Below are 14,700 nucleotides of genomic sequence, written 5' to 3'. Positions count from 1 at the left end.
TCCTACTTTTTCCATTGCCGTCCCAAGACTCTCTCAAAATTCAAAGTGAAAGTTACATTATGATTGGCGGTTACAGTCGGACATTCTTGTGTACAACAATATCGAGCACCTCACCATTTCCGGCAGGAAAGTAATGAGCGCGGCATTTTACTACTCAAATTTTGAACTCATTTATATGTAGTGAATTCAGTACTGTCGCTCCGAAATGCTTACAACTACGCTATTCCAAAATGGATAATCAGCATTCACACCTCCACTCAGTACCGATGTGTGTCTAAGGGCCCCATGTACGTTGCCTTCAATGTCAGTTTAAGGTAGTGTGCTCACATTTGTATCATGGGTATAGTAATCTCCTATTGTCGGATGATTCCTGTCTGCTATGAGAGTGTGATTTTCAGAATTGAAATAATCTGTCTCGGTTGCTATTGCTTGTGGGCAAGATACTGTACTGCTAACAACTAATGCACCGCTCGGTTCGTACAGAGGAAAGGCATTAAGCCCTTCCTTATGGAAAACCCCTGAAGATTGCAATTGCATGGAAAACCTTCAACATTTAACATGGCCTGCTCCCGAAAGCCGAAACTATGCGGTAGACGTACTCTCCAGTCGCGAGATCATAAGCACGTGGGGTAAGATTTATTAAATTACGAGCCTGTTTACACCCTGTGTTGTTATCCGTGGGCTCACTCGAGCTCAAAACAACAAATTCATTTTCCTATTAAATGTCACACACCATTACTTACACTCGAACCCCTCAATTAATGTGACCCCTGAATAAAACCCGGACATGTAGGTCCCCTTGGCAATGGGCAGTGATTATGCCCAGAGAGAGAAAATGGATACAGAACACCCTCGCCAAACCGGAGTCGGGGAGAGGTTTCCCTCGAAAGCGGCGCGTTCGGTCAGTGTTGGACCATTTTAATGGGACTGACAGTTGAACTGCGAATATGCACACTGTTAACAAAAGACGAAAAAACACACCACGGTTACACAAGTACATCCGCAAGAGCTAAGCGCTCACTAGTTTCTCAACAGTAGTGATATTTTCCGAATGCTACAACAATGCTTCACAGAAGTGTAGAGCCTAATTCTTCCCACTTGGCAAACAGGTGTTCGTTTTTACTTTTACGCTTATAATCGAATCAGCTTCGAACATATCCGCTTTCGGGCAGGATTTGTTGTATATGTTTTGCAAATCACCAGCGAATAATCAGGTAAACTTAAAAACATTAAAAATCACACCAGGTGCTTTGGTTTAGTCGAAACGCTGTAGTTTAATATTGAGTACGTAATCGGTTCGATCTTCGGCCAAGACACCATCTATCTTGAGTTTTCTTCAGCCCCGCCGAACACCGGAATACTAACTCGATTATCTCTTCCTTCCAAATCCCTTTAAGTTCATCAGTCATCCTACAACTGACGCTGTATAATGTAGATACTGACAGCTTCATAAACTAACAAACTAAGTAACTCCACGGGCTGTGACTACTCCTTGAGAAGCGGCCAGTTTGCGCAGCAACACAAGAATTTTGTAGCATTTAACGGAATCCGAAAGTTCAGTGCCGTATTCATACGAACCCCCCAATAGTCCTTATCCTGAGAAAGATCAAACCAGTCCTTGCCATCCTATCCTACCTAAGATCAATTTTATATTATCGTGCAACCTACATATAGGTATTCCTAGTGGGCTCTTCCCTTTTGCATTTCCCACAAAAATGTACATGCATTCCTCTTCTCCCCATTCGTGCTACATGCCCTGCTCATCTCATCTTCTTTGACTTGATCATTCTAATTTTACTTGGATAAGGGTACAAGTTAGCTCTTCACCCGCCCAAGGAGTCCTACCGAATGTGTAAGATCTAGAAAAACCGAAGCGAACAGAGAAGTTCATGGAGGAAGGCCTAGGCCCACTTGGGCTGTAGTGCCAGTGGGAAAAAAGGGTACAATTTATGAAGTTCCTCATTACGCATTTTCCTCCAACCTCGTATCACTTCATACTTCTTCGGTCCAAATATTCTCCACAGCACCCTGTTCTCATACACCCTCAGTCTGTGTTCCTCCCTTATTTTCCGTAGCCAAGTTTCACACCCATACAAAACTACATTCAAAATTATAGTTTGGTGTGTTTAGATTTTACGTAATTAGACAGCAGGTGAGACGACAAAAGGTTGTGGAATGAATGGTAGTAAGCCTTACCTGAACTCAATTTGCTGTCAATTTCCTCCAGAATCGTCCTTTGATTTGAAACTTTCGTTCCCAAATATTTCAAGTGTGCCACATTTCAAAGGATTTATTAACTGAGTGTTATGATTATTCCCTCCGCTCGGGTGACGAGACAGCAACACATACCTACTTTCTTCTGTGTGTACATCGATACCAACCTCCTTAATATCTTCAAATAGAGTTTCTATGTTTTACTTCGTGATATCTATATTCTGTCTCAGTGGACTCACTACAGCAACATAGAGCAGCAACTGGTGTGTCCCATTTCATTTCTGTGCCACCTGGTTTTCCTGCATCTTCTTAATGGCGTATCCTAAAGCAAAGTTGAAAAGCAACGGCACAAATTAATTACAAGTTCTAAGAGCTCCAAGATGCCCGCGGCCAACAGTTGGCAATTCTTCGCAGTACTGTATTACATAAGTTTTCAGTTTTCACCATTTAGGTTTGAAGGAAATTTGACTTCCAAAATGATAATCTTTACGCCCCACTTAAACTGTGTGTCTCCCTTAAAACCTGAGGAAGTAATACGATTCTAACCTCATCCGCTTGCAGCTGAGATGAGCCCTTGGTTAAGTTCCAGGGTGACTGAACAAGAAATGGTAAGAAGACTTCACAGTGATTTGAAGTGCTGCTTTCTGTGTTGAGAACCGTTGCCAGAAGACGACTAGTGAAGAAGGAGAATCCTAATGAGTGTGCAATAGTGTAATGAAATGTGTAGAGTAGCAATAACGTTACAATCTAAGAGAATTTGTAACCGAAGTGCCAATAAATCCAATCATCCGAAGTAGAACTCGTTGTTTTCGTCAGGCGTACCACCCTACACGTGACAGCATAATGAAACGATTGAGATCAAGTGAGGACAATAAATCAATCAGTTTATTACAATATTTCGGCCTGTTTTGCTCATCATCAGGTGTATAAGAATGAAGACGGTAAATACACTACGTTTATGCTGAATCATATAATGAAAATTAATCCATTTTCCAACTTCATGAATTTAAAGTTGTGTACGTGTTTACGGGTGAATGTAATAAAAGGTAGAGCTACTTCTGTAACAGACCGTGGAGGCCCATAGGTTTGTGAGACGTCAAGGCTGCCACATTTTTCAGACAATCGGCTCACAGACAGCGATGAAATCAGCCTTAGGCGCCGACCGCTCTTCACCTACAGGAAGAATCCTGGTACTCACCTCTGTTAGAGGCTGAGTCAACTCCGGAGACATAATGCGGCTGGAAGGATTAGGTCAATTGAAAAATCCAATCATCTTATCGGGAATCGAATCTGTGACTTTCTGGCTTGTACGAATAGCATAGTGCCTCAACCAACTACGCTACCGCGTGCCCTTAGTGGTGAATATATGAAAATGTATTTGGAATGTTGCAACTTTGTACTAGTATTTTTATTGTTTTATTCATATACACCTGATGAAGGTCATAAAGACCGAAACATGTAGCGTGATTAATAGAGTAATAAATTGATTGACTTAATATTTTCACTTGGTCTGAATTGTTTTATTGTCCAAAAATCAAAACATTGTGTGACAAAACAAAAATTTCAATGTTATGACGTATGCAGTGAAACTGGTAACGCGACGAAAGCGCGACGGCGCCATTAAGGCAGTTACGTTCTGCCACCAACTTCGTGGAGCAGGCGCCTCCTTAAGAATTTAATACTCGTTCAAAATGCCAGAAGCAACCCATCTTGTGTGGAAAGTTCCTGTCATACTAACGGATTCTTATCCAGAACCATGTTGCCACGTGTAGAGGCGACTGTGAGGCAAAATTTGGATTGGATGTTTGCGTTTATTGCACTTGTACACTCAGCTCGTAATAACAAGTAATACAGTGTTACCGCTGATCTATACACATTACATTTCACTGTTGCAAACACTAGTGTCCTCTGTCTATTACAGTCTCCACTATGCATTTCCTGGCAACAGATTTTAACACAGGAACTATAACAGTCTCACTTAATCACACACTCCAAACATCATTGTACTACAGCACACATAAAGTCTTCTCTTCATAGCCGACTTTAAACTCCACTGAACTGCACTCAGTAATTCTGATGCCTCAACTCCTCTGCTCCCAAGCTCAAGGCAGGCTGACGCCTCGAAACTGAACTGTCTCGTTGCCATCTCTTCTCAATCATTTTCGACTACCCTCTGAAGAGACTCCTTCAGTTCTATCAGCTGACTGAGATTCTCAGTATATATCCTCGGGGCAACCTTCCCAGAAAACGCCATTTCCTAATAATTCCTCTATTGTTATTTAGGTGTGTTTACCTTGTCGTTGAATAGAAACGGCAGTTCTTCTATTGCGTGCGTCTTCATTTCCGCGGGACCTGTTTACCGAGTAGTTGCCTAGCAACAATCTTCTACTCTGGCTCTGTTATTCCGGCTTTGAGCCGTCGTGTAACAATTTGAAGTAAATCCTTACCTTTATGTGATATTTCTTTAAGATCCTTTTGTTCATTATATTCCCATCTATTCACGGTTTTTCCAAGTAGACTCCGTTCTTCAGGAAGTTCGGCTAAGAATTTGTATGTATTTTTTTGTTCTGATCGAATTCTTTTTGTGAAAAATGATGTAATTTTGTGATTATTCAGAAGTGACTTTAATAAAATATTTCCAGTTTCAGTAGAGTAGCTATTCTGACTACGAGCTTTCAGAAATCCCTCTATAATCGTCGTTGTAAATTACAAATTGGAGTCATTTTCAGCGCAAGCCTACAGTAGTTGCATTATATAGATTCCCAGAATTTATGTCATTACAGACTATGCCACTAGACACCGCCTGTATCCATTTCAAAGCAGGCTGATATTACACTTGAATTGTAGCAGGTGAATTAACATGATTCTGCAATATAAAGCACTATACATGAGTATATTACGCGCACAAACAAGCACAAAGTTGAAAATCATAATACAATCCTGAAAATGAAAAAAGAAAGACTGAAAGTTTATTCATGAATTATCTCCCTCAGTGCGTAGCATGGATGCAATACGAGTATAAAACAAAACACAGAAGAATAATACTTAATTTGAATGCAGGAAAGAATTTGCATTTTCTTGTTCCAGAGGTACAGAGAAACGTGTGCAGAATGGCGGAAAATTCCGCTTACCTCACGCGCCGGCTAATGTATGGCTGCGGTCCATGAATATCTCCTGCCCTGAAAGATTGAAGTAACTCCTGGCAAAAGCGGCCTCCGTAGTCTAGGGGTAACGTTCTCACCTCATGACTCAAGGTACGCGGGTTCAAACCCGGCGGAGGTCGTGGAATTTTTAAGGGCGGAAAAATTCAGGGAACAAGTCCTCCGGGAGGGACTTTAAGCCGTGGGTCCCGTGTTGTAGATTTACGGCATGTAAAAGATCCTCATGTCTCTAGGAGACCTCTGAGCAAAATTATGCAACAATTTCCCGCCCAAGTAGTCTCCAATGCCTCTGGTAGATGGGGGAAATATCAGGTACCGACGGCCGAACTCGTTGGCTGAACGGGGCTGATAGCACGCACCAGTACCGGTAGGGTATGGGGACAGTAGAAATTAAAGGGGGAGGCACAATGGACCAATAACTGGTCTAAGTGCATGGGGAAACCCACCCCCTCTAATAATAATAATAANAATACCTTTAATTAGAACACGTATGGTTCCTTCCAACGAATGCTGTGTAAAGTTCCGAAGGCTTCGTTAATAGAGATGTAATCATCACAACACATTTCAGTCCTGAAATGATCATCATTAGGTGGCTTCACTCAAATACACATAGTTATGTAGAACCTACAGAAATGTAAAGAGGCTCAGCATTGTATCAGTTGTACCCCATTTACGTAATTCCATGACAACACAGTCAATGGATCAAATCAAGAGCATTCTTCATCCATTTTTATGTTAGTTTGAAATGTTTAGGTGACTGTCCATGTTTTGGCCACGAATGAAAAGCCATTAATTCTGACGAGTTTTCAGTTACAATAATTATTTCCTTTTCTTCTCTTTTTTTCCTTGGCACTACAGCCCCAGTGGGCCTAGGCCTACCTCCATGAACTTCTCCGTTCACTTCGGTTTTTCTAGATCTTACACGTATGGTAGGACTCCTTGGGCGGGTGATCAGCTCGTCGCAAGGCCTCTATCTCTACACAAACACAGAGAAACGCACACACACAAACTAAACATCCATGCCCTGAGTGGGATTCGAACCCACGATCCCGGTTTCCAAGCTAGCGAAGACAGTACATGCCTTAGACCGCTCGGCTACCGTGACCGGCTACAATAATTATTATCCTTCCATTTATAATGCATCCAGTAAATTCAATTTTCTATCAGAAGTAAGTAACACGGACCAGACAGCATAAGAGCAGATTCGTATATTCATGTATATAGTATTTCTTTACACACGTGAAAATAAGCACAGATACAATCCTCTCAAATATATTAGTAAACTTTTCCACATATTCAATATGCATAATCTGAAGAATCTGCAATAAATGTATATGTTCAGTAAGTACTGGCTCGTGAAAGAGTTATGCCTAGTGATGTTAACTCATATATTTCTTCTGATCATTTAGGTATCATTTTAATTCTTTTTACTCAGGTCTGTCTGGTAGAGTTAGGACTGTGTATATTTTCAGTCTTGTAGTTTCGCTATTGTCTAGTAGGTTCACTGCTAGTGCCTCAGTGTGGAGAAACGCAAGCGGTATCATGAGACGGACTCATATAACTCCACACCGGAAACGGAAAGAGGGAGTGAGAGTATTTAGACGTAAACCAAAAAGCAGCTATGTAAGAATGTCGAAGAAATAAGTAAAATAATATTATTAATCTAAGTAAATTGTGACATTGTGGATAAATTCCACAAGTTTCGGATAAAATCTAATTCAGCACGGCATGTGTTACAGCTGAAGGCGTATGTCAGTGCCGCGTGCAGGAGTAGCAGCAGAGACGGACGGCAAATAACGGACGTTAAGTTAAACAATTGCAACGGGATGCTGAGATACAGAACTATAGAAACAATACTGCAGAATGATAAACAACTTCAATACGCTCACCTTTTACGGCACGTAGAATGTCTAAGAGGTATTTAATGTCCCACCAAGTGTTCTCCAACATTTGCAGTGTAAGTATTTCGATCGCAGCAAAAATTCTGAGCTTAAGTTCATTGAGGGGGGTCATAAGGTCTTGTAAACAAAGTCCTTAACTTATCCTCGCAGGAAGATACCAAGCAGCATAATATCTGGTGAGCAAGAATGCCACGGAATTGGCCCATCATGCCCAACCCAGCGCCCAGGGAAATGCATGTCAACAAATTCTCCAACAATAAGAGCATGTAGCATGTCCAGACAAGTCATCGCTGTCACTCCGACAATAATTTAGAATCACATTACATTATAAAATACAAAAGGGACATAAAGTAACACTATTAAACACTTAAACTGTTAAGTATAATACAAACAAGTAAGTTAATTACTATTTTATCGTGGATCACTGGCAGTTACAATTCGAGCTCCCTAAAAATCATTAAAATATTGCGTAATTAAAAAATTGGAGTATCTTGAGTTTTAAATCCGAAATTTTGAATGGGAGGTAACGTAATAGGATCGCAACACGAAGTACGACTGTACTCAGACGGCAAAGCAGAAGCGAGGGTTACGTACTGCTAGAGTGTACACAAGCAAGGGCATGTTGCAGATAGCAGACATAACACAACAACGGCCTCACAAAGAGAAAAACAAACTGTCTGGAATATCACATAGCTCCAAGTGAACGACGCCCCTTATGAGGTGGAATAGGATTTTACGGGGGAAAAAAAATAATAGAAATTTTAATGAATTTTAATTAATTATTTACGTTATTTTTAAGTGGACTGCAATGCTCGGTTTTAGCGCGCATAAGAGCAGTGTAATAGTTTGGACGCATTGAGACACATGAAGATGGTCGTCTCTGGCCGAAACATGTTGTGTTAAGTCTTAAATGGTGAATAGACAATTGTTGCATTATTGACGGGCTGTGGATACATTCAGGGGGTCCAAAAAATGTACTTACTCTTTGATAGTCAATATCTTTGGAACAGAATGACATGTAGTTACAATTCTTGCGCGGAGAGAGAGGGTCATTGTATGTGTTCGAAGTGACCACCATCAGCGGCTAAACAGCGTCGATGCCGCCGAAGTGCTGAGCGAACCATGGCTGTCAGTGTGTCCTGTGTGATGGCTGAACACGACGCTTTGATGGTTTCTCGTATCTCGTTCAGTGTAGCTGGCTTTTGTGGATGTTTGATTAAAGATTTGCAACAGGGTGCTGAAATACAGAATTAAGAATATTGCCCTTTCTATGGTTGCAAACAAACGCGTGTATCGCAGCTGATATGCAGAGTGCATTCAGTTTTCTGTGAGAAGAAATTGAAAGGCAGTTGAAGCGCAAGATATATGACTTGGGACTGTGTTTTCTCAGATGCTTCAAGGAGTATTACACAAAAGCGAGATTCAGTTACACGAAGCGGGGGTTGAAGCGTATATATACGATGAGCAGATAACAAAAAATGTATGTACATTGAATTTTACTATATTTAAAAATAAATATTTAGGTTAGTGCCTGCACTTCTACAAGCATGAAACTGAAGTTTTTGAATGGTCTAGAGAAAACGGTTAACTTTGTGACTTTCTCAAACTGTACAAGTTATGTTAGCTTTGACATGTTCATTATGATTGGCTGAGAGTGAGAATTTTGACCAGTTCTTTGGTAGTTAGTTACACCCGAGTCCAATCTTATAAATCAGCACTTGGTTATGAATGCTACTATTGTATCTTGATGTATACTTCATATGTGTTGTGGTGTAACCTTTTGCCTCAGGTCAGGTGCAGGTTACACAGGCTGAATCGGGTATCTAGAAGAACAGATTACAAGTAGAATTAATGAAGGCCATAAAGAAGTATGGCAGTAAGACCTGCATCTATTAATAACACAGAGGGGCCATCTGTGAATGGTTTCTAATTAAAGGAGACACTGACTTCTAGAATCACTGAGCACTTTCTTCTTAAAGTATTCAGCACATGTTGGAGATAGTCATGTTCAGTTCTTTTCCAACCGTAAGAGGGATATTCTGTCTCAGAACACAAGAAACAAAATCGTATAAAACGAATACCGAAGCAGACTTTTTAATCTTAAATTCTTCAGTAGTTATATGTACTTTCAAGTTTTATATTACATGGTGCAACTCTCAAAATGGGTCATAGCACTAGATTGTGTTATCATGAGAAGTTGTGCAATATTCAAGGAAGGATGTCTGTTTCCTTTATATCACTGTGTTTGATTTGAACTGTATCCAAATTCAGATAAACTTGCTCTGTGAACTGAAATCTCTAAAGTGTAAGATACAGAGGAATTGCTGCATATTTACTGACTATGGCAGATAACCATTACAAAAACTATAACTTATTTTCTCATTTTATTAGATGTATGAAATCTTAATCTTTGTTCTCTTGTTTTAATCTTTTAATTTCTTATCTTTACTTCTGTAATTTTAAATACAATTTTTATGTAAGGCTTTTAGCTTTAAATTTTGTCCAAGATTTGTTATACACTTACATTTGAATTAATTTCAAGACAATAAGAATCATTATTTGATGAATAAAATGACAATTGATTGCAACTCAACAGCTCAGACTGGTGCATTGTATGCCTGATGATGACCCGTGAAAGGCACAAAACATGTTGCGTCTCTAATAAACATAATAAAAGCAAATGTTGATGCAGTAGTGTCTTCTTTGTTTTGAATATGGATTGTTGATGAAATAGATATATAACATTTCTTTCCTTAGGCAATAACTTTTGGGTTAGTGTTGCTTTATCCAAGATTCCCACATGAGTATCCTTGTCAATGTGACTATGTCTACATGTAAGCCATAATTCTAACTACAAAAGGAAAATATGAATGGCATTCATTAGGAGATTAAGTGATCTTTATGAATTATGGATGGAAATGGAATGGAACAGTGTTAAAGATTTTACTGAATAACACCTCCAGTGGGAGTTTGTCATGCAGTTACTGAAGAAGTGTGTTGTATAAAGCCAAGCAACTACATGCAGCAGAATCCTTCTTGAGGGGCTGATGGTCACACAGCTACTGAAGAAATTCTTTTCTTGTTATGGAATCTGTGTTCACAAGAGCCCGCATGGTTCTGGATATCTGAACATTTTAAATTCAAATTATTACCTTTATATGAGTAATTCCTAAACTACAGGTGATAGTACTACAATAGGGACTTCAAAGGGAGCCAGGTATTCCTCAGATTTTAAGTCTTTATGCAGCTCGCAGAACTGTGTTGAGAACGCTCAAGCCATGGGCCCCTGTATTACACAGTGCTACTATTTGCGGAAAGATGCCTGTCCACATTTTAGACAGTTGGAAGCTAGATTGTCAGTAAAGGTCCCAAGTTTCATTGTGGTTCACTGTGGTGCTGGGGCAGAGAGATAGATCCCTAGGAACACATAAACATAAGGGGAGAATGATATTATGCACAAGAGACATATTTCAGAAATATGCAACTTTGCTGAAATGGTTTTTGCTTTTTGTTGCTAAAATATTTTAACTTCATTACTTTCTGGTTATGTAACAGTGAACTTCAGAATTTCTTCACTATAGCTGTGCCAGTAATACTGCCATTGGTAATGTGAATGTACTGTGTTATGTTACAGGCATGCAGAACTCCAGACAGGGACATGTCAGTACAAACATAATGAGATCTTGATCACAAGAAGTAGAAAGAAATCCATGATATGTATGTAATGGCCGTCTTGTAGTGCACTCAATTTCACATGTCACTTCACTACATGTTTCGGCAACATTGTGCCATCCTCAGGTGCTTTATTTATGCTAAGCTATTGCATTGCTTGCCATCTTGTGTCTTTCATAAAATTATTAAAATGTACATTCTTCATCAACTATAATAAAATTGGTATACACTAAAACTTGTTGAGATTATTCATTTTATGCATCTTAATTCAAACTCGGGTATTGTATGATTCTTCCACCATGGGAGTCGTTTTTCCTATATTTTTTGTGTACTGTGTCTTGTGATGTGTCCTTCCTTTTTGGCTGCGAGCTTTGTAATGTGCCTGAGGAAGGCACAATGTTGCTGAAACATGTAGTGAAGTGACATGCGAAATTGAGTGCACTACAAGATGGCCATTACATTCATATCATGGATGAGAATCAGTGCAATAGGACGCTAAAATACAACAGTAGAAAGAAATGCTGATGGAGAAAGATAGAGAAATCATAACACTGAAGTCTGAAAAAGAAAGTGAAGTAAAAGCAGTGAAGAATCAATATGAGGTAAAAAACATTTCAATGTATAAAGAATATTTCATGTGAACTTCATAGGAACTTCAACTTGTGAGCTTGTTTACATGATACACATGTGACTTGCCTTCAGATTTAAATTTACTTTCTGTAGCATGATGATTTATATCAGTGGCACAGTTCAATGACTTTGGGAAAACATAACTCAATTCTCATTTCTAATGAGATTGATAGCCAGTATCCATCATTTAAATGACCTGTGCTTCTTATGTAAAGTGTAGACCTCCAGAATTTAACATCATTATTTTCTAGTTCACTGTTATTGAACAGGAGGACAACTGGATTGAAATATCAGCATGTCAGTAATATCACTTTGCTAATATGGCTGTTTGATTTTTTCACAATTGATTACAAGACCTAGGAGCACTGTCACCACAGCTTTTCAGACAAATATAAATATGGCTGAACAGGTAAGTTTTGATTTATATAAAAAAATTTTAATTGTAACCAAATATCAAATATTCTGTATGTAAAGTACTAAATATATTATTATTGCCTTACATTAGAATTTACCTTGTCATACGTCAAATTATCAGGGGCATGATGTAGCATAGTTGGTTGAGGCACTATGCTACAAGCCAGTAGGTCACGGGTTCAAGTCCTGATAAGGTCATTGGATTCTTTTTCAATTGACTTAATACTTCCAGCCGCACTATGGCCCTGGGATCAGTTCAGCCTCTAACAGAAATGAGTGTCAGGAATATTTTTGGAATATTCTTGGGGGTAAAGGGCTGACGGCGCGTAAGGCTGACAACCTTGCCATCATCTTTGAGTCGATTGTCTAGAAAATGTGGGACCCTCAACATCTCATGACCCTATAGGCCTCCACAGCCAGTGACAGGAATATCATTACTTTTAATTTTTAAGTCAAATTATATTGTATGTTTGTACACACACACACACACACATACACACACACACACACACACAAAAATCTGCGTTCCTAGACAGGACATTTCCCAGAGATGGATCAGCAGAGATGGTCCAATGCCTTGGCCTCCAAGTTCACCAGACATAACACCACTGGATTCTTCCCTGTGGGGTTATATCAAGAGCAGTGTGTTCCGAACACCAGTTAATGGACTTGATGACCTGAAGACCCATATCAGGAATGCGATCTCAGCTATTCCAGCGGACATGTTCCACAGAACATGGTAAGAGCTCGAATATCGCCTGGACGTTCTCCATGACACCAAGGGAATCCACATTGAGGTCTACTGAGGTTAGTAAATAACTTCCAGAGTTTCAATATAATCTGCTGTAAACCGCATATGGCGAGCTTAACTTGTTTGAGCGCAAATTTTTCAAAACCCCGACTGGACTTTGTGGACACACTATATATTTTAAAACAATAACTTTTACATTACTGTGTTTCAGTCAGTCTCCACCAATTCAGTAAACATCTGCCAATATTATCTGGAACATTTATTCCAGCTTAAAATGTCATCTTGCAGGGTACAACTTGGAATGTATCTGTTGAAGTTTTGTGCATTATATTAAATTCTATTAAGCTGTTTACAGCAAAGAATGACAGTGGTCATTATGGGACAAAAACAGGTCATGATTCTGAGTTAAAACAGGCTTATCTTTGAGTGGTCTTTTCATTCTGAAATACAAAAAGGCACGTCCTTGACAGGTCTCATTCTGAAAAAAAATAGGTATATCCCTGACATGTCTTCTCATAGTTTTGTTCCCGACCTCATGAGGGCACCCATCTTCCGACAAGTAGAATATTTCAGCTGAAATTTCACTTTCGGTATACTCATACATATGTGAATGATGGTCGTTTTATGTGTATGCATGCATGTTTGTGGGAGCCAAGATAGTACAGTCGGTATAGTGACTGGCTACAGACTGGATGACTGTGGGGTCAGAGTTCAAGTACTGGTAGAAGCAATATTTTTCTCCTCTTTTCATCATCCATACCAGTGCTGTGGCCAGCCTAGCCTCCCATTCAGTGGGCACTGGGGCTCTTTCCCCAGGGCTAGAGCATCCAGGCCTTGAAGCTGACCATTCACCTCCAACTAGTGCGAAGGTTAAGGATGCAAGGATGTAATTCTCCACTCCCCCATTTGTCTTCATGTCATAATGCCTAATTAGTTGAACACAGGGTCGATTTTACTTTTACCTTTTTCTTTTGCATGCACATACATGCTTATTATAAGCTGGTGTCATGGTACGGGAAGAATTATTGAAATAATAATTTAAAATAAGTGGACAAGAAGCAAAGCAGTTGTCACTTCTCTAACCCAGTATCTGGCCTATTTTCAATGTTCTACAGTGATTTTCAAAAGGCATATCAGCTTCTGGCACAAACCCTAAATAGTGCCTTTGATATGTTGTAGAAATAAACAGCTTGAACAAACGTGGTGATACCTTAATTTTGTTCTCATGAATGTGTGCAAAGAGAAGGGTGTGAGAACAAGGGCAGGAAACCTGCTTTAAACGCGACACATAAGAGACTGGAGGAGGCTGAAAGAGACCGGGGGAACCTGGGCAGATGGAGGTATCCAACATCACTGAAGAGAAACTGATGACTGAAGTATGTATGTTTCATTCACTGAATGCTTCCAGAAGCATGAGGATGATGATTATAAGAGATGTGTTGACATATCCTTGAGAAACCCTGGTATTGTCACACTACAACAAGCCCGGTGAGTTGTGTTCATGGAATCATAAGTCTCAAAAACAGATACTTTGATCACTTTCGGTTTTAATTATAATTCTCACTTGCATAATAACGAAAAATATGGTTATTATTCGCATATTGACTGCTGTTTGAAAGTACTGGGGTGGTGTAAGATTCCTCCTGTTTGTTCCTGTTTATGTGTGAATGTCTGAATAGTGCTAAACGAAGATGTTTTGTTGTTACAGATGTACCATATGTTATCATCCATGATCACAGATGTAAAGTACAGATGTAAAGTAAAAGTAAATTAAAACTATCCCTGTACCAGGCCATGAAGCCCCATAGGATTGTGAGATGTTGAGGGTCCCACATTATCTAGACAGTTGGCTCAAAGATGTCGGTAAGGCTGTCAGCCTTGCGCGCCGGCCGCGCTTTGCTCCCCAGGAAAATTATGTAATTAATTCCTGGTACTCATTTCTATTAGAGGCTGAGTG

At 39.6% G+C, this 14,700-nt stretch overlaps 1 protein-coding gene across 2 annotated transcripts; it reads left to right on the top strand.

The window, feature by feature from the left end:
* The first annotated feature begins 11,153 nt into the window (after positions 1-11,153).
* On the top strand, positions 11,154-12,788 carry LOC111869808. Of its 2 annotated transcripts, none has more exons than XM_023861591.2 (3): positions 11,154-11,550; positions 11,922-11,987; positions 12,529-12,788. In XM_023861591.2, exons 1-3 carry the CDS (start codon positions 11,467-11,469, stop codon positions 12,733-12,735), a joined length of 357 nt encoding a protein of 118 aa, XP_023717359.1. In that variant the 5' UTR covers positions 11,154-11,466; the 3' UTR covers positions 12,736-12,788. The 2 variants fall into 2 exon arrangements, with proteins under 2 accessions (XP_023717359.1, XP_023717360.1); XM_023861592.2 differs by having other exon boundaries at positions 12,525-12,788.
* The last annotated feature ends 1,912 nt before the right edge of the window (positions 12,789-14,700 follow it).

This window comes from Cryptotermes secundus, unplaced genomic scaffold (genome assembly GCF_002891405.2).
Source record: "Cryptotermes secundus unplaced genomic scaffold, Csec_1.0 scaffold173, whole genome shotgun sequence".
Taxonomy (NCBI): domain Eukaryota; kingdom Metazoa; phylum Arthropoda; class Insecta; order Blattodea; family Kalotermitidae; genus Cryptotermes; species Cryptotermes secundus.
This window is presented reverse-complemented; position numbering and strand designations above follow the sequence as displayed.

Bases quoted from the DNA above. Each gene is read 5' to 3' on its own strand.
- LOC111869808 (XM_023861591.2), top strand. From the start codon at position 11,467: ATGCTGATGGAGAAAGATAGAGAAATCATAACACTGAAGTCTGAAAAA. The intron at 11,551-11,921 runs GTAAAAAACATT...ATTTTTTCACAA, and splicing joins CAGTGAAGAATCAATATGAG to TTGATTACAAGACCTAGGAG. The intron at 11,988-12,528 runs GTAAGTTTTGAT...GTTCCTAGACAG, and splicing joins ATATAAATATGGCTGAACAG to GACATTTCCCAGAGATGGAT.